The following is a 17,933-nucleotide window of genomic DNA, read 5'->3' as shown; positions in this document are numbered from 1 at the left end:
TAAGAAACAGTCTCATAAGTAGGAAATAGGGAGTTCCCGTCATGGCGCAGTGGTTAACTAATCCAACTAGGAACCATGAGGTTGCGGGTTCGATCCCTGGCCTTGCTCAGTGGGTTAACGATCTGGTGTTGCCGTGAGCTGCGGTGTAGGTGAGCTGCGGTGTAGGTCGCAGACGCGGCTCTGATCCCGCGTTGCTGTGCCTCTGGCCGATTAGACCCCTAGCCTGGGAATCTCCATATGATGCGGGAACGCCTCAAGAAAAGGCAAAAAGACAAAAAAAAAAAGTAGGAAATAGTACTTTAATGTGTTTATTATGATACAAATATCTCACAGTAAAAGATTAAGGGTGAATGGCTATCTTCCAGTTTTGGTGAATACTCTCTCATGTGTAGCTTGTTCTTCCTTCCTTCTTTTCTTTCTTTCTTTTTTTTTTTTTTTTTTTTTTGCCACAACCTGTGTAAGTTCCAGGGCCAGGGATCAAACCCGCATCACAGCAGTGAACCATCCACTACAGTGACCACACTGGATCCTTAACTCACTCAGCCACCAGGGAACTCCATACCCTTTTCTTTCAACTGGTCGTCCCGAAGAAATTATGGAACTCAAACATAAAACCAAGAAAAAGGCTTATTCATTGATCTGATTGCTTCTGTGAGTTTAGCAGCAGAACGTGTTGGCAGGGTCACTAACTGTAATTCTCTGGAGGTGATTTCACGATTGCTGGTCGGGCCCATTCATGTCGTCCTTAATGTCACCCTTCCTTGTGATTTATCTTTGCTTACCTGTATTGTTTTCACCTCTGAGTTTAGCAAAATAAAAATTCTCTTCATTCCAAAGGCTTATCTCCCCACCAGAACAGAGGGACATTCTTGCACATCCCCCACCCCCTCTGCCAGCTTGCGCACGTGCGAGCAATGAGTGAATGAAGACTGCAGAAAAATCCAAAACGGTAGTGGTAAAAATCAAAGTCTCTTTTTAGTCTTGGAAACCTCTTCCAAAAAAGAAATTGCTAAGCAAGACATTTCTGAAGGGCAGAAAGAACTATAGATATGAAATGAGAAGGCTTGGTTCTGGTCTCATCTCAGCCACCAACTCGCCTTGCCCCGTAGGCTGGTAACAGATAGCCTCTCTGAGAACCTCATCCATCAATAAGATCAGGTGAGCTGGAGTTCCCGTCTTGGCACAGTGGAAACAAATCTGACTGGGAACCATGAGGTTGCGGGTTCCATCCCTGGCCTCACTCAGTGGGTTAAGGATCTGGCATTGCTGGGAGCTGTGGTGTAGGCTGGCAACTGTAGCTCCGATTAGACCCCTAGCTTGGAAATCTCCATATGCCACAGGGGTGGCCCTTAAAAAAAAAAAAAAAAAGTGAGCTGACTCTGAAGATCAGTTCTAACCTTTAGTGATTCTAAGTCCTGCACTTCCTAATTTCTTGGCTTCAAATCTTGGTCATGGTACACCCCATTTCCTGCCTTCCTGAGAAAAGGCTAGGCCTCTGCCGATGGCACAGAGGCCCCATTGCCATTGGCCCTGACCTTGGCGAGTCACCTCACCTCTCTGGGTCTTCTTTGGCCAGTCAGCCTTGAGGAGGGTGGAGACGGTTCGTTGCTTCCTGCCTGTCTCTCAGGGATTGTAAAGGCCAGTACAATTTACAAAGGATGAATTCCTCCAAGGAAGAGCCTGCCAGCCTAAAATATTTCAATACTTCAGCTGTAATTATTGCTCTAACATTCAGGAGTCAAGAGCAATGGGAAGAGAAGGAGCAGGTGGAAGTATGCCTTGTATTGATGAAAATGGAGTGGAAAGAGGCCTTTGAGGCCCCCCAGGGACCCACTTTGTTTGCAGATAAAGGCATGGAAACTGAGCACGTTGAAGTGGTAAACTCCAGGCCATAGGGCTAATCATGTGGTGTGGTTGGAGCTGGAGCCTGGGTCTCCTGGCTTCCAGTCCAGGGGTCTCTCTCCTGCATCAAAAGGCAGTAGAACTGGAACTGGCTCTTGGTTTTCCCATCCTTGAGCAGGGTGGCTCTGGGGACTGAGCATATATGCAAGGTCTGCTCTTGTTCAGTGAGGAAAGATGCCCCAATAAAGCTATTCAGCGCAGGCCACCTATGAACACTGGTCAGACCCAAACAACAAACAGATGATCCTCAAAAGCCCATGTGTCCCCCCATTGTCCACTTCATCAGAGGACTAGAGTCAGTCTGCCTTGGGAAAAGCCAGCAGCCTGTTGATATCAGGGAGCACAGAGAAAGAAACCCTGAAAGCCTGTCCCGGTAGCCAGAGTTAGCCTGGCTTTCTTCTCCCAGGTCCAGGTGCCTGGAATAGCAGCCAGAAATGTCTGCCTAATGAGAAAAACCGAAGGCTCAGCTTAGAGATAGAGGGAGGGACCTGCCATTTTTGCCTCCATTGTATTTGTTACCACGTTCAATTCAGATCTCCAGCTTCGAGACATCTAGTTCTTCCCCTCAGGATATCTGTTAAACTTTTGTTCATTTATTCAACACATAGTTATTAAGCACTAACTCCATGTGGGGCTCTGTGGAAGGCACGAGGGAGCCAGAGTGGACTTGGGATTTCAGAGTGTTTGTGTTTTGGGGGTTGAGGTTGCTTCCTGTAATTGTTTACAGAGTTTGGGGGCATGTGTAAATGTGCATTTTTCCTGGGAGGGGTCCTCTTATCAAGTCTGTTGCCCTGTAACAGTTAAGAACCACCATAATGGGAGTTCCTGTCATGGCTCAGCAGTAATGAACCTGACTAGTATTCATGAGGATGTGGGTTTGATGCCTGGCCTTGCTCAGTGGGTTAAGGATCCAGCGTTGCCATGAGTTATCATGTAGGTTACAGGTGCAGCTCGAATCTGGCATTGCTGCAGTTCTGGTGTAGGCTGGCAGGTGCAGCTCTGATTCGACCCCTAGCCTGGGGACCTCCATATGCCACAGGTGTGACCCTAAAAAAGTAAAAAAAAAAAAAACCACCGTAGTGGGTGTACAGTAGGGCTTTACCTCATGCACCTGCTCGCCTGCTCAATGTCAGCATCCTGCCCAGCGAGTAGAGACCACAGGGACTCAGTGAGGGTGAATAAGTGAGGCATGTCTGCCCAGAGTGCTGGCATTTTCTGTGGAACCCCGGTAAGCTGTGCCTGGCTGCCCAAGTCCAAGCCCTACACCTGTGGATTCTGCCTCAAGCATTGCTGTCCTTCTGTACGTCCTGGCTGGCACCTGTGGTCCTGGATCTCAGTGAGCCCTGGAGAGGCCACAGTGCCATGTGGATACATGCCAGGTCACCTCCTGGATCCAGAAGACCCTTTCGTGCCGCCCCACTGGTCCTCATTGACTTTAGTGTTCCTGCTAGGGGTCAGGTTCAAACAGTTGCTCTTTGCTCCCTTTAAAGTCCTACCCTTCCCACTGCCCTAAGGGACCCTATGACCTCTGAGTGGCTGTCTGAGGTCGGTGGCTCTCGGGCTAAGTGGTTCTCTCTCTATGTTGGGGTGACAGCTGGCATCCCCTCTGCGAGTCCTATAGAAGTGGTTTTGTAGAAGGATCGCCTGGGAGATGCCTCCCGTGAGAAGCGTGGCGCGAGTTCGGCGTGCCATCTGATACAGACACTCAGAAAGGGATCACTGCCAGTTGGTGGGATAGGAGCACGTGTCGAGCAAACCGTCATCAGAACCAAGGCTTCGGGAAGGCCAGCGTTGCAAGATCAGCATCTTTTCTTTGCCTGTCGTGTATGTTGTTTGCATGCAATTCACTCGCTACAGGTGATGTGCTGAGTTCTCTTCTTTCTCCCACTATAGAGAGAAGACACGGTTCAATGTGCAGACCTTCTCCCTCTCCGGCGTCTCCACCCTCCAATTCTAGGACATCACTAGTACAGGTGAAAACAAAAGCCTGTCTCAGCGGCCATAACTCTGCCAGCAGCACCTCAAAGCCATTCAAAACGCCCAAAGACAATCTCCTTACCTCCAGCAGCAAACAGCACACAATCTTTCCTGCGAAGGGATCGAGGGACAAACCATGGTGAGTGTCGGGGGCTGAGAGCCGTCTCTCCTTGCCGCTTGTCCCTGTCACCACAGGAAACAGTGTTTACCCTGTGGCTTTGTTCCTGGGCATCGTGTCCAAGAATTTGGGGAACTGGGGAGGGAAGAGACAGAAAACCAGAAGGATGGGATGAGACACCTAAACACCAGAGGGAAGGGAGGAGACCTTAAGGGGCCCTCTGCCTGATGAGGAAGTTTTTTTCCTCCTGAGATCTGAGGCATGTTGTGTCTAAGAGGGTAACAGGGAAAGAGTCCTCAGTTACACGGTCACCTCTCGATTTTCCACCCCAGTGAAGAGAAGCGATGGTATAAATCATCAAAAGCACAGACGGTCTCCCCCGGCGAGGAGCGAGGCCGTGATGCTGCCTCCGAGCCTGGGAAGGCAGGCCCCCCACAGAGCTGCCCATCCTGAGCAGCCTGGTCTCCGCTCCGTGAAATAGCTGCCAGCAGAGGCGGGTCATTGGGAGCTGACCACAGGGGGGAGGAGAGGAGATCCAAAGAGAATGTCACCTGTGATGGGGCGGGAGAGAGGTGGTCACCGGCCACTGTGAAAAATCAGAGGCTCTTAATTCATGTTGTACCTTTATATTGAAAAGTTCTATCTATGGAATGGACAGAAGATGTGTATCTTCAAATGCCCTGGACCTAATTCGGAACCTTTAGGGTCCAGCTTAGTCCAGAGCCTCTGGCCTTAGCTTGCGGGCCTCATGAAGGCAGACGAGGAATAAAGGGTAGGGTCTCTTCGTTTATGTATTTAAAGAGAAAGCCTTTTGTTAATTCATAATAATCACACTTAAGTTCATAGCTGGGAAAGCGGTGGACTTTGGTCCATCAATTGGATTGTCACTGCGTGTTGGAAAGGATGACGACTTTGTCAAGAGCTAATTGTGCCAGATTAAGGAGCCTCTGGTGACAGACTGCAAAGGTTTAGAGGTGCCTGTCAAGGAGGGGAGTCATCTGCCAGGCAGCCGGGCCTCATGGACAAGCTTTGCTCTCTTCTGAGGGTTAGGATCTCCATGGTGTAGGAGGACATGGCTGGTTAGGGAAGACCTGGCCTGGGAATGACAGTTGGTGGCCTCGGGGTCTGCCCTGCTGGTCGTGCAAGTGACCCCTCTTATGTTGATGTCAGAGACCACCTCCACCTGAAAGGTTGTTTGCTGAGGTGACATCCTGTGTCCTCCTGTAGGCACTTCCTGTATCACTGCCTGTACACTGATCTCGGCCGGGTGACCTTGGGCAGATGGCTTGATCGTGGTGTGCCTTGGTTTTCTTCATTTGTAAAATGTGGTTAAGCATATCTCTACCCCAGGGGTTTTTCTGTGAGAATCAAGTGAGCTAATTTTTATAGAAGCAGCAAGCGTGGCGTCTGAAACAAAGCACATGTTTGATAGAGATACGATGATACTGTCATTATTATTGTCATCATATGTGCCAAAGGACGGACCGCCTAGAGCCAGGGATAAAGGTTGAGAAGCCAAATCTCCCAGAAAAAGTAGAGAAATAGCTCTTCAGATTCAGACTGAAGTTGAGCATGGAAAATGATAAAAAACTGTTTTTGTTTTTGTTTTTAATTTTTTTATTAGAGTGTCGTTGAGTTACAACGTTGTGCCAGTTTCTGCTGTACAGCATAGTCATACATATATATACATTCCCTTTCTTATATTAGCTTCCATCATGGTCTGTCCCAAGACACTGGATATAGTTCCCTGTGCTGTGCAGTAGGACCTCATTGCTTATCCATTCTAGGAATGAGATGGACTGGGAGTTTGAGAGTAGTAGATGAAAACCATTTATTCAGAGTCCAGAAATGCACCATAGAGCAACCAAAAGAGGAAACAGGGCAAGGGGTTCAAGGAAAGTAAGCCGGAAGGAGCCTTAGGGGTCACACAGGAGCACAACATAAACATGATAATTAGATAAATGATGCACGTGTGTCCCAGGGGCATGAGATCCAGCACCAAGGGTTCTCCCAGTAGTTGAGCCTCTGCATTCGAGTCAGACTGACTCAACACTCACTTATGAAGCCCTGCTGTGAACACGGCCCCTTCAGCTAGAGGCAGAGGGGGCTTTGAAAGAATCTGAAAACTAGCCAGGGCCCAAAGAACAACCGAAAGAATTGCAAGGGGGGAAATAGCCCTTATGCGAAAAAGGCTGCAGACACTAGAGCAGTGACCTTGTGTGAAGAGCAGAAAGTTTGTGGGTGATTTACCTAACTTCAAATAGGTAGGTATTCCAGACCAACCCAGGGGTGCACTCCAGGTGAGACTGAGCATTGACTTCAGTGGGCTTCCACCTGTTCTCACCCCCAATCTGCCCATCCCTGCCCACCATCACCATCACTGGAGACACATGTTGGACGACTGGGAAAATTTGATTTTGAGGCTTCCCCAGAGGGCAGTATGGAAGAAGGAGCATTGGCTGAGCAGCAAGAAAAGCCAGTTCAGGTCCGAGCCCAGCCACTAACTTTCTGTGTGACCCTAAACCAGTCACTCAGCTTCTTTGAATCCTATTTTCAAACCTGAATATTTTGTGATTTTTAAGTCACAGTCCTCTCGGAGACAGGATTAAGATGGAGGAGTAGAAGGACAGGAACTCACCTTCTCTCATGAAAACAACAAAATTACAATCAACTGCTGAACAACCTTCAAGGAAATAGATTACACACAACCAAAAAAGATATCTTACCCCAAAAGACAAAGAGGAGGCCACATCAAGATGGTAGAAGGAGTGATTACATGATATAAGCTACCCCATGCCCACCAGGTGGATGGCTCACAGACTAGAAAGTAACTTACATCACAGAGGCTCACCCATGGGAGTTAGAGTTCTGAGTCCCATGTCAGGTTCCCACGCCTGTGGATCTGGCATTAAGAGGAGGAGTCCCCAGAGCATTTGGCATTGAGAGCCAGCAGGGTTTGTGTACAGGAGCTTCACAGGACTGGGGGAAGTGGAGACTCCACTCTTGAAAGGCACACACAAGCTTTCATGTGCACTGGGTCCCAGGGCAAAGCAGAGACTCCATAAGAATCTGGGTCAGACCTGCCTCCGGTTCTTGGAGGATCTCCTTGGAAAACAGAGGGTGACTGTGGCTCGTTGTGGAAGAAGCACGTTGGAGGGAAAGGTCTCAGGAATAATCATCAGCATGAGCTCCTCTGGAAGTGGCCATTTTGGAAAAATCTGGCCCCACCCATCAGGGCTGATAAGCCCCAGACCAAACAACAAACCAGATGGGAACACAGCCCCACCCATCAACAAACAGGCTGCCTGAAGAACCACCCCCCACCCCCCCACCCCCCGCCAAGCACACAACCACTTTTAATCGCACTCAGGGGCAAAGCCCCACCTACCAGAGGGTAAGAATCAGCTTCATCTACCAGTGGGCAGGCACCACTCCCTCCTATCAGGAAGCAAGAGAGGCTACAACCCTATTGTCTGCAAAAAGGAGACCACACTAAAAATCTACACAAAATGAAAAGGCAGCTAAGGAACAAGGAGAAAAAAAAAAAAACAAAAACAAAAAACAAAAAACAAAAAAAAACCAGAAAAACAGCCAAGTGATCTGGAGATTACCAACCTTCATGAAAAAGACTTTAGACTAATGATAGTAAAGATGATTCAAGATCTTGGAAATAAACTGGAGGTAAAGACTGGAAAATTACAGCAAACACTGAGCAAAGAAATATAAGATTTAAAGCTTAAGCAAGCAGAGATATAAACTACAATAACTGAAATAAAAAATTCACTAGAAGGAACCAATAACAGAATACAGAAGGCAGAAAGAATGACTAATAAAGGTGGAAGACAGACTGGTGGAAGTCACTAATGTAGAACAGAAAAGAGAAAAAAGATGGAAAAGAAATGAAGACAGTCTGGAGTTCCCAATCGTGTCTCAGTGGTTAACAAATCCAATTAGGAACCATGAGGTTGTGGGTTCGATCCCTGGCGTTTCTCAGTGAGTTAAGGATCCGGCATTGCCGTGAGCTGTGGTGTAGGTCACAGACGGGGCTTGGATCCCATGCTGCTGTGGCTCTGGTGTAGGCTGGCAGCTACAGCTCCAATTAGACCTCTAGCCTGGGAATCTCCATATGCCGCGGGTGCAGCCCTAGAAAAGACAAAAGAGAAAAAAGAAATGAAAACAGTCTAAGAGAACTCTAGGACAACTTTAAATGCACCAACATCTGTATTATAGGGGTGCCAGAAGGAGAAGAAAGAGAGAAAGGGCCAAAGAAAATATTTGAAGAGATAATAACCAAAAACTTCCCTAACATGGGGAAGGAATCACTCACTCAAATCCAGGAAGTGCAACATGTACCATATAAAATAAACCCAGGGAGGAACACCCTGAGGCACATATTAATCAAACTGACCAAAATTAAAGACAAAGAGAAAGTACTGAAAGTAGCGAGGGAAAAGAAATAAATAACATACAAGGGAACCCCAATAAGGTCATTAGCTGATTTTTCAGCAGAAATTCTGCAGGCCGGAAGGGGGTGGCACAAAATACTTAACATGGTGGAAAGAAAAAGCCTCCAACCAAGATTACTCTACCCAGCAAGGCTCTCATTCAGATTTGAAAGAGAAATCAAAAGCTTTGCAGACAAGCAAAAGCTAAGAGAATCCAGCAACACTAAATCAGCTTTACAACAAATACTAAAGGAATTTCTCCAGGTGGAAAAGAAAAGGCCAAAGTAGAAATAAAAATATTGCAAAAGACAAGGCTCACCAGTAAAGGCATACATATAGTAAAGGTAGGAAATTATCCGCACACAAATGTACTACCCAAACCAGAAATTGTGAGAAGAGGAGGTTACACATGCAGGATACTAGAGATGCATTTGCAATTAAGAGACCAACAACTTAAAACAGTCGTGTAGGGAGTTCCCGTCGTGGCGCAGTGGTTAACGAATCCAACTAGGAACCATGAGGTTGCGGGTTCGATCCCTGCCCTTGCTCAGTGGGTTAACGATCCGGCGTTGCCGTGAGCTGTGGTGTAGGTCGCAGACGCGGCTCGGGTCCCGAGTTGCTGTGGCTCTGGCGTAGGCCGGTGGCTACAGCTCCGATTAGACCCCTAGCCTGGGAACCTCCATATGCCGCGGGAGCGGCCCAAGAAATAGCAACAATAACAACAACAACAACAAAAAAAAAAAAAGAAAAAAAAAAAGAAATGTGTTAGGAGTTCCTGTCGTGGCTCAGTTGTTAACGAATCCGAGTAGGAACCATGAGGTTGCAGGTTCGATCTCTGGCCTCGTTCAGTGGGTTAAGGATCTGGCGTTGCCATGAGCTGTGGTGTAGGTTGCAGACATGGCTCAGATCTGGCATTGCTGTGGCGTAGGCCGGCGGCTGCAGCTCTGATTAGACTCCTAGCCTGGGAACCTCCATATGCTGTGGGTGTGGCCCTAGAAAAGACAAAAAAGACCAAAAAAAAAAAAAAAAGGAGCTCCCGTCGTAGCGCAGTGGTTAACGAATCCGACTAGGAACCATGAGGTTGCGGGTTCAGTCCCTGCCCTTGCTCAGTGGGTTAACGATCCGGCGTTGCCGTGAGCTGTGGTGTAGGTCGCAGATGCGGCTCGGATCCCGCGTTGCTGTGGCTCTGGCGTAGGCCGGTGGCTACAGCTCCGATTCGACCCCTAGCCTGGGAACCTCTATATGCTGCGGGAGCGGCCCAAGAAATAGCAACAACAACAACAACAACAAAAGACAAAAAAAAAAAAAAAAATACAGTCGTGTATATATAGAGACTCCTGTATCAAAACTTCATGATAACTGCAAGCCAAAAATCTACAATAGATATACACACAAGTAAGAGAAAGCAATCCAAACGTGACAGTAAAGATAGTCTTCAAACCTCAATAGAAGAGAATAAGAGAAGAAGGGAAGGAAAAAGACCAACAGAAACAAATCCAAAACAATAAAATGGCAATAAGAACATACATATCAATAATTACCTTAGATTAAATGGACTAAATGCCCCAACCAAAAGACATAGACTGGCTGAATGGATACAAAAACAGGACCCATATACATGCTGTCTTTAAAAGACCCACTTCAGGAGTTCCTGTTGTGGCACAGTGGTTAACGAATCCTACTAGGAACCATGAGGTTGTGGGTTTGATCCCTGGCCTTGCTCAGTGGGTTAAACATCCAGCGTTGCTGTGAGCTGTGGTGTAGGTTGCAGACTTGGCTTGGATCCCAAGTTGCTGTGGCTCTGGTGTAGGCTGGTGGCTACAGCTCCAATTAGACCCCTAGCCTGGGAACCTCCATATGCCGTGGGAGCAGCCCTAGAAAAGGCACACAGACAAAAAATAAAAATAAAAAAAGAATAAAAAAATAAATAAAAGACCCACTTCAGTTCTAGGGACACATACAAATTGAAAGTGAGAGGATGGAAAAAAATATTCCATGCAAATGGAAATCAAAAGAAAGCTGGAGTAGCAATACTCATGTCAGACAAAAATAGACCTTAAAATAAAGAATATTATAAGAGACAAGGTCATTTCATAATAATCAAAGGATCAGTCCAAGAAAACAATATAACAACTGTAAATATATATGCAACCAACATAGGATCACCACAATATATAAGGCAACTAATAACAACCTTAAAAGGAGAAATTGGCAATAACAAAATAATAGTGGGGACTTTAACACCTCACTTATAGCAATAGACAGATCATTCATACAGATAAGCAACAAGGAAACACAGGCCTTAAATGATGCATTAGACCAGATGGACTTAATAGTTCTTTATAGAATATTCCATCCAAAAGCAGCAGAATACACATTCTTTTCAAGTGCACACAACATTCTCTAGGATAGATCGCATACTGGGATACACATCAAGCCTCGGTAAATTTAAGGAAATTGAAATCATATCAAGCATTGTTTCTGACCGTAACACTAAAGGACTAGAAATCAGCAAGGAAAAAACTGCAAAAAAAACACAAACACATGGAGAATAAACATGCTACTAAACAACCAATGAATCACTGAAGAAATCAAAGAGGAACTTTAAAAATACCTAGAAGCAAATGACAACAAAGACACAACAATCCAAAACCTATGGGATGCAGCATAATCAGTTCTAAGAGGGAAGGTTATAGCAATACTAGCCTATCTCAGGGAACAAGAAAATAAGTCACAATCCTTTCAAAAGTTCTCAAAGTTTTTTCATTGTCTTCTGAATTCAGAGTTAAGCTCTCAGCCCATGATACACTGTAGACCTATTCCAATGCGTACACAAAGGGGAGGGGAAACAGAACCAGAACTGACTTATCCTTTAAAAGCCAATCACCTCCCTCTAGCAGGAGGTCTATAAGGGACCCTCTACAAACTGGCTCCAAACCCCCTAATCCAATCCTAATCATCCCATTGCTCCAGCTTCCTCACTGTGTCTTTCCCTGGCTCCTTTGTCTAGAACATCCACCTCTCTTTATTCAATTTAACATTTTAATGAGCAGTTACTATAATGACTGTATTATATAACTATAATACTATGTGCCAGTTCTGAAATAAACCCTGAGGATATACCGGGCTTGTCACCTGTGGCACCTTTGTGTAAGTTAGAAAAAAGGCCTGCATCACAGCTCTGGACCAGAGTGCACAATTGGCCAATGGTCTTCAAGCCCTTACTCCTAGGCATCTAGTGCAGTGCCTAAACTCCACAACGGTACACTGCAGCCCTGTGGATGCAAAATTAAATCAGACACAGACACTGTCCTAAGGAATCTGTAAAAAGAGACATAAGCTAACCCAGAGTATAATGGGATAAGAGCTAAGATAATGGTAGCACAGAAGAAGGGTACCTCACCCAGGCTGAGAACCCCGAGAATGTTTTTTCAAAAGAGGTCGCAGTTGAGCTAAATTTGAAGAATATGCAGGAATAAGCTAGACAAAGAAAACCAGATTGGAGCTGTAATTCTTATATATATTTTAACCGCAATTTTTAAAAAAGAAACTTTTTTTTTGGTAAGAAAATAGGAAGGGTGTCCCCGACAAAGGGAACAGAATATGCAAAAGTATTTGTTTATAGGGAGAGACAAGAAATGAAACTGAGTAGGTGAATGAGGGCCAGGTTATAAAGTTCCACTGTGTGAGCTAAATTTAGGAATTTGGGTTTCACCCTAAAAGCTGCATGGATCTGCAATTGTAGTAAGATCCCCCTGACAGCTGTATAAAGAGTGGCTTGAGGAGTTCCCTGGTGGACTAGTGGTTAAGGACTCAGCATTGTCCCTGCTGTGGCTCAGGTTCAATCCCTGGCTGTAAATATAGCCAACAATAAAAAGTAAAAAAGAATAATAAAAGATGGGAGTTCCTGTCATGGCACAGCGGGAATGAATCCGACTAGAAACCATGAGGTTGAGGGTTTGATCCCCGCCCTTGCTCAGTGGGTTAAGGAGCCAGCGTTGCCGTGAGCTGTGGTGTAGGTTGGAGACGCGGCTCGGATCCGGTGTTGCTGTGTGTTTGTGGCATAGGCCTGCAGCTGTACTTCCAATTGGACCCCTAGCCTGGGAACCTCCATATGCCACAGGTGTGGCCCTAAAAAAAAAAAAAAGGCAAGAATAGTAAAGATGGGAGTTCCCATTGTGGCACAGTGGTTAACAAATCCGACTAAGAACCACGAGGTTGCGGGTTTGATCCCTGCCCTTGCTCAGTGGGTTAAGGATCCAGCGTTGCAGTGAGTTGTGGTATAGGTTTCAGACGAGGCTCTGATCCCGTGTTGCTGTGGCTGTGGCCTAAGCCACTGGCTACAGCTCCAATTCGACGTCTAGCCTGGGAACCTCCATATGCCATGGGAACGGCTCAAGAAAAGGCAAAAAGATGAAAAAATAATAATAAAAATAGCTTGAACAGCCATTCAAGAGGCAGCCTTGAGGACGCTTTCGCTTAAGTAATTGCAGAAGGGACCAGGTGGGAGAAATAACTAAGAAATACTAAGGAAGAATACTCCACAAGACTTTGGGGTTGGTTGTATTAGGGCTTGCAATGCAAGGGAAGAATTGAGGATAACGTTCCTGGCTTGAACAGCTGGGTGACTGGTCCTGCCACTTCCTCAAGAGGACAGAAAGGGCCAGAGTTAGGGCATGGAAGGAGGAAGTGTTCAGCCAGAGAGTCAGTGGCGCTTGAAGTGTCTGAGACTCATCCACGTGGAGATGTCCCGTGGGCGTTGAGTGTTTGGGCCCGAGGGAGAAGCAGCGTTGTCAGCGTCAACACAGGCATTGGTACTCGTGGGGCTTCCTGGGGAGATACGTGGCTTGAGAAGAACAGGGGCCAAGGACAGGGCCCTGGAGAATAGGGGCCGAAGGAGGAACCCGAGGAAGCAGAGTTCCTTCCACAGCATCCGGTCCCTTCTCTCCTGCCCAAACCCTCGCTGCTCCTCACTGCCCGTCCCCTGGGCCGCCTTATTCTCGAAGTCCTTCTCTCTCACTCGCTTCTTCTCAGCCAGCCACCTGATAACGCTGGCATCTCCTTTCAGCCGCCGCCACACTGCGCTTTCCCCTCACCCGTGACTCCTTCTGGGCTGCTGTGGATTAGACCTTCTGCTCACTGGTAATTGCAGGGCCTCCTCCACGGCAGGTCCTCACACTCAGCAAACACAGTCTCCTTGTCAGCAAATATTTGTTGAACTGAATGAAATGGATCTGCCCATTGGAAAGGACAGTAAGATTTCCATTCCTGGAGGCAGTTAACCCTTTATCTAGAATTGTTTAGACGGGCGCTATCCAGTCAACATTTACTGTGCACCACACGTGTAATTTAAAATTTTCTAATAGCCATGCTGGAAAATAGTGATAAGAAACAAATGAAATTAATTTTTAACAATACGGTTTATTAAACCTGATATAACCATGATATTATCGTTTCAACATATCAGTGAGACAATTTACTTTCTTTATTTTTCCCTCATAAGTCTTCATAAATCCTGTGTGTGCTTTATACTTACAGCACATCTCAATTTGGACACTAAAATTTCACTGGAAATACTTTATTCATATTTATTTATTTTTTTATTTTTATTTTTTTGGTCTTTTTGCCTTTTCTAGGGCCACACGCACAGCATATGGAGGTTCCTAGGCTAGAGGTCTAATCAGAGGTGTAGCTGCCAGCTTACAACAGAGCCACAGCAACTCAGGATCTGAGCTGCATGTGCGACCTACACCACAGCTCACGGCAACACCGGATCCTTAACCCACTCAGCGAGGCCAGGGATCGAACCTGCAACCTCATGGTTCCTAGTCAGGTTCATTAACCACTGAGCCACGACAGGAACTCCACCGTATTCATATTTAGATTTCATTTTTTAAAAAATAGCATTTATAAAATAGATTTGCCTACCCAAGTTGTTCCAAAATACACTTAACACATTTTCTAATAACCACATCAAGTGCCTGTTTTTAAATTTTAATGAATTAAAATCATACAAAATGTAAAGCTCAGGGCTCAAAAGCCACAAATGGCTAGTGGCTCCTTTATCAGACGGCACAGTTCTGGACACCTGGGCCAGGTGACCCAGGTTGGGTCCCTCTGATTCTTTGATTCACAGATGTGTGAAGGTAGCTCCTTGGATCTGTCTAATGTTACACTCCCCGACAGGACTTGCTAGATTCCAAGGTGGAAGGAACTCTCCTGCTTTCTCACATTTGCTGCCTGCTGCTGCTGGGGGAGTCGGGGGAGCAGACTCAGAGGACCCACATTAGCCACGCAGAGAATCCCCTACCGAAGTTCTGTTCCCGGCCCCCAGGAGCTGTGTACCGGACCCTGAAGGCCAAGAAAGCAGTGCCTGCAGGTGGGGGCCTGAGGCCTTTAGATGAGATTTAATGGCAATTTAGAGACGCCTCTTTCCAAGTAGCTCAAATTCACGTGCATTGCAATAAAACACAGCTCCTGAGTTCAGGGCCACTTCCTGCTGCTCACACAAGGTTAAATGGTCCGTGGACCTGTTGTTTTCTCCCATCTGTGCCTGGAGAGGTTAAAAAGTAACTGCATGAGAAGAAAGGGGGAAAGAAAGGGCATCCCCGCACTACCAGCATTGTCCCCTGAAGATCAGCCTGCAGCACACCCTGCGCCCAGGATCTCAGCCCCTCTCTGCTAGTTCACCATCCTGCCCTTGGGGACCACTGCTGGGGGAGCCAGAGGCCAGAGAATACCCTGCCCGCCGTCCCTGGAGCCCATAAAGGTGGAGGGAGGTGGGTAAGCTGGTTCTGCCCCTAGTGAAATTCAGGAGGAAATGATGGCTATTTGGCTCTTTTGAGCTAAGACAGCGTTTCAGATGTTCCTTCCGAGTCCTGTCCTGCATGGGGTCTGAATCAGCCAGTCTGACTTTTCCACCCGCTGCCACTTCAGCTACCCTGGTCCAGCATGGTGGGCGGATGGGGGAGCTCAAATCCCCCCACCCCCGATGTGGGCGGGAGCAGGGAGGAGGTCTCCCTTCCCTGCATGGCTTGTTGCCTTCTCTTTGGGCCTTATCTACCCACACGTGTGTGCTGAATGCTAAATGTGCTCAGCTATTAAAAATGCAGGAGATGAGCCAGCTGTTCCAGAAGGAAAATGAGCCGGAGCAAAAGAAAAATCAGCAGGCCCCCTGGCCTCCCTGCATGTGCCTGGCAGGAGGTGGGGGAAGGGCCCCTCCTCACCGAGGCTCCTCTGCATGCTTAGGACAGAGGCCTGTCCTCCTGGGGCGGCAGGGACGGGGGGTAGGAAGCTCTCCCAGCACCTGATGGAGAAGGAAATGATAACTGTGAGACCTGGCCAGGCGCCTTGAGAGAAACCAGGCTGCCTCATCACTTCTTGCCTGGTGTCGGCATGAACTGGGGTCAAGACCACGGCTCAGTCTTGGTGACTCCCTCAGGACCTAGGGAGTCATCTCAAGACGGGCTCAGGCCAGGAAATTCTAGAGACCCAAGGTGCCGCAGACCCTCCGGTGACCGACCTATCCCCTCTGACCACCCCAGGTCCCTCAGCAAGGATTCTGGCAGTGGCCTCTACCTGGTCTCCTGGCCCCTTACCCTGCGGCTCCTCCAGGCCGAGCTCTGCCCCTGGCCCGAGTACTGTGTGTCCCTGCCCTGCTCAGAACTCTCAGTAGCCTCAGTTGTCTGCCCACAGAGTAGAAGCTTAACCCCTTTAGAGGTGGATGTATGATCTGGCATCTCCCACTTGTCCAGCCACTACTGCCAATGTTTTAACCCCTTCATTTCACGTTCCAGGTGTCCCAGTCTAACTGTAGCTCCTCAGCACACCTCCGTGTGTTGACACGTGCTGTTTCCCTTATGAGAAGCATCCCCCTTGCTTGTCCCTATACATGCTTAGGGTCTTGCATGAGCATCACTTCCTCCATGAAGCCTTCCTGGACTTTTTTTTTTTTTTTTTTTTTTGGTCTTTTTACTGCTGCACCTGCAGTATATAGAAGTTCCCAGGCTAGGGGTCAAATGGGAGCTATAGCTGCTGGCCTTTGCCACAGACAAAACAGCATGGGATCCAAGCCACATCTGTGACCTACACCACAGCTCATGGCAAGCCAGATCCCCAACCCACTGAGCAAGGCTAGGGATCTAACCCACATCCTCATGGATACTAGTTGGATTCATTTCCATTGTGCCACAGTGGGAACTCCAAGCCTTCCTGTACTTTTGTACAGACTGAGATGCTCCTTAAAGCTTCCATTAACACTCAAGATACCACTATAAGAGCTACCGTCACAAATGGTACTTATTTGCATCTCTGTCCTCCCCTGCCCCTGCTGCAGCCCCAGGGTTTAGCATGGAATCTGGCATCCAGCAGGTAGTTGATAAATGAGTGCAATGTGAGTGAACGAATGAAGGAGTCTTTTAAATAGAGCTGCTCTCTCCCCGTCCTCATAGGGCTTCTTCTGATCCTAAGGGAAACAGCAGGTATAAACTGATCTTTTGAGTTCTTGAGGAGAAATCAGGGTGCCATTTTCCATCACAGAATTATTTTTCCCCATTATAATTACTAGAGTTTGGAAGGGAGAACTGGGTCTCAGAGGAAAAACCCTCTGTGCTCCGGCAAGAAGGGAAAGATTTTTTTTTTTCAGCTAAAGAGGTGACAGTTCCAGTCACACCCATACCGCAGCCCCTGCATGTCATATCCCAGGATGCATCTGACCCCATGAGGAAAACCCTAAGCAGAAGTGAGGGAGTTCCCACTGTGGCACAGTGAGTTAAGAATCCAACTGCTGGAGTTCCCGTTGCGGCTCAGCAGTAATGAACCTGACTAACAACCATGAGGATGCGGGCTCAATCCCTGGCCTTGCTCAGTGGGTTAAGAATCTGGCATTGCCGTGAGCTGTGTTGTAGGTCGCAGATGTGGCTTGAACCCTGCGTTACTGTGGCTGTGGTGTAGGCCAGCAGCTCCAGCTCTGATTTGACCCTTTAGCCTGGGAACTTCCATAAGCCACAGGCATGGTGCTAAAAAGACAACAACAACAAAAAAAGAATCCAACCGCAGCAGCTCAGGTCGCTGTGGAGGTGTGGGTTCAATCCCTGGCCCAGCACAGTGGGTTAAAGGACCCAGCTATGTAGATTGTAGCTGTGGCTTGGAGTCAGTTCCTGGCCTGGGAACTTCCATGTACCGTAGGTGCAGCCAAAAATAAAGAAAGAAGTAAAATAAAGAAGGGAAGTGAGGAGGTGGTATGGCATTCCAGAGAAGGTCCTTCTTGGGGTCCTACTTAATCATCCAGCCTCTCACACAGGAGATGGGGGGGGGACACTCTGAGGCCAGTTTGTGCCTCTGCTGATGTAGGTTTGGGTGTCAAGGGAGTGGGTCACAGGATGAGGGAGGAAAGGTGCGTGGACTGAAGGAGTAGACACATGAGCCGGCGAGGAAAGGAATAGAAAGACAGGGGAGTACGAAGACGGACAGCAGGATTAGAATACGCAGGC

At 47.5% G+C, this 17,933-nt stretch overlaps 1 protein-coding gene and 1 long non-coding RNA gene across 50 annotated transcripts in view; both read left to right on the top strand.

Annotated features, from left to right (window-relative positions):
* ATXN7L1 (ataxin 7 like 1) overlaps window positions 1–17,933 on the top strand; it is a 462,010-nt gene that overhangs the window by 397,392 nt on the left and 46,685 nt on the right. For all 49 annotated transcript variants that reach the window (XM_003482700.5, XM_021063506.2, XM_005667724.4 and 46 more), the window contains one exon: window positions 3,796–4,018. In XM_003482700.5, the coding sequence (XP_003482748.1) occupies window positions 3,796–4,018 (223 nt within the window). The remainder of the gene's footprint in view (window positions 1–3,795; window positions 4,019–17,933) is intronic.
* Window positions 6,978–12,338, top strand: LOC146400078 (uncharacterized). The gene is made up of 2 exons (XR_014816107.1): window positions 6,978–8,906; window positions 9,760–12,338. It is a non-coding gene; the product is annotated as an uncharacterized LOC146400078 (long non-coding RNA).

The sequence above is a fragment of the Sus scrofa genome, chromosome 9 (genome assembly GCF_054392235.1).
Source record: "Sus scrofa isolate SSC_HxYL_T2T_F1_AM1 chromosome 9, Sscrofa_HxYL_maternal_Yorkshire_Landrace_v2.0, whole genome shotgun sequence".
Lineage (NCBI taxonomy): Eukaryota > Metazoa > Chordata > Mammalia > Artiodactyla > Suidae > Sus > Sus scrofa.
The sequence above is the reverse complement of the archived record's forward strand: the minus strand, read 5'-3'. Positions and strand labels throughout refer to the sequence as shown.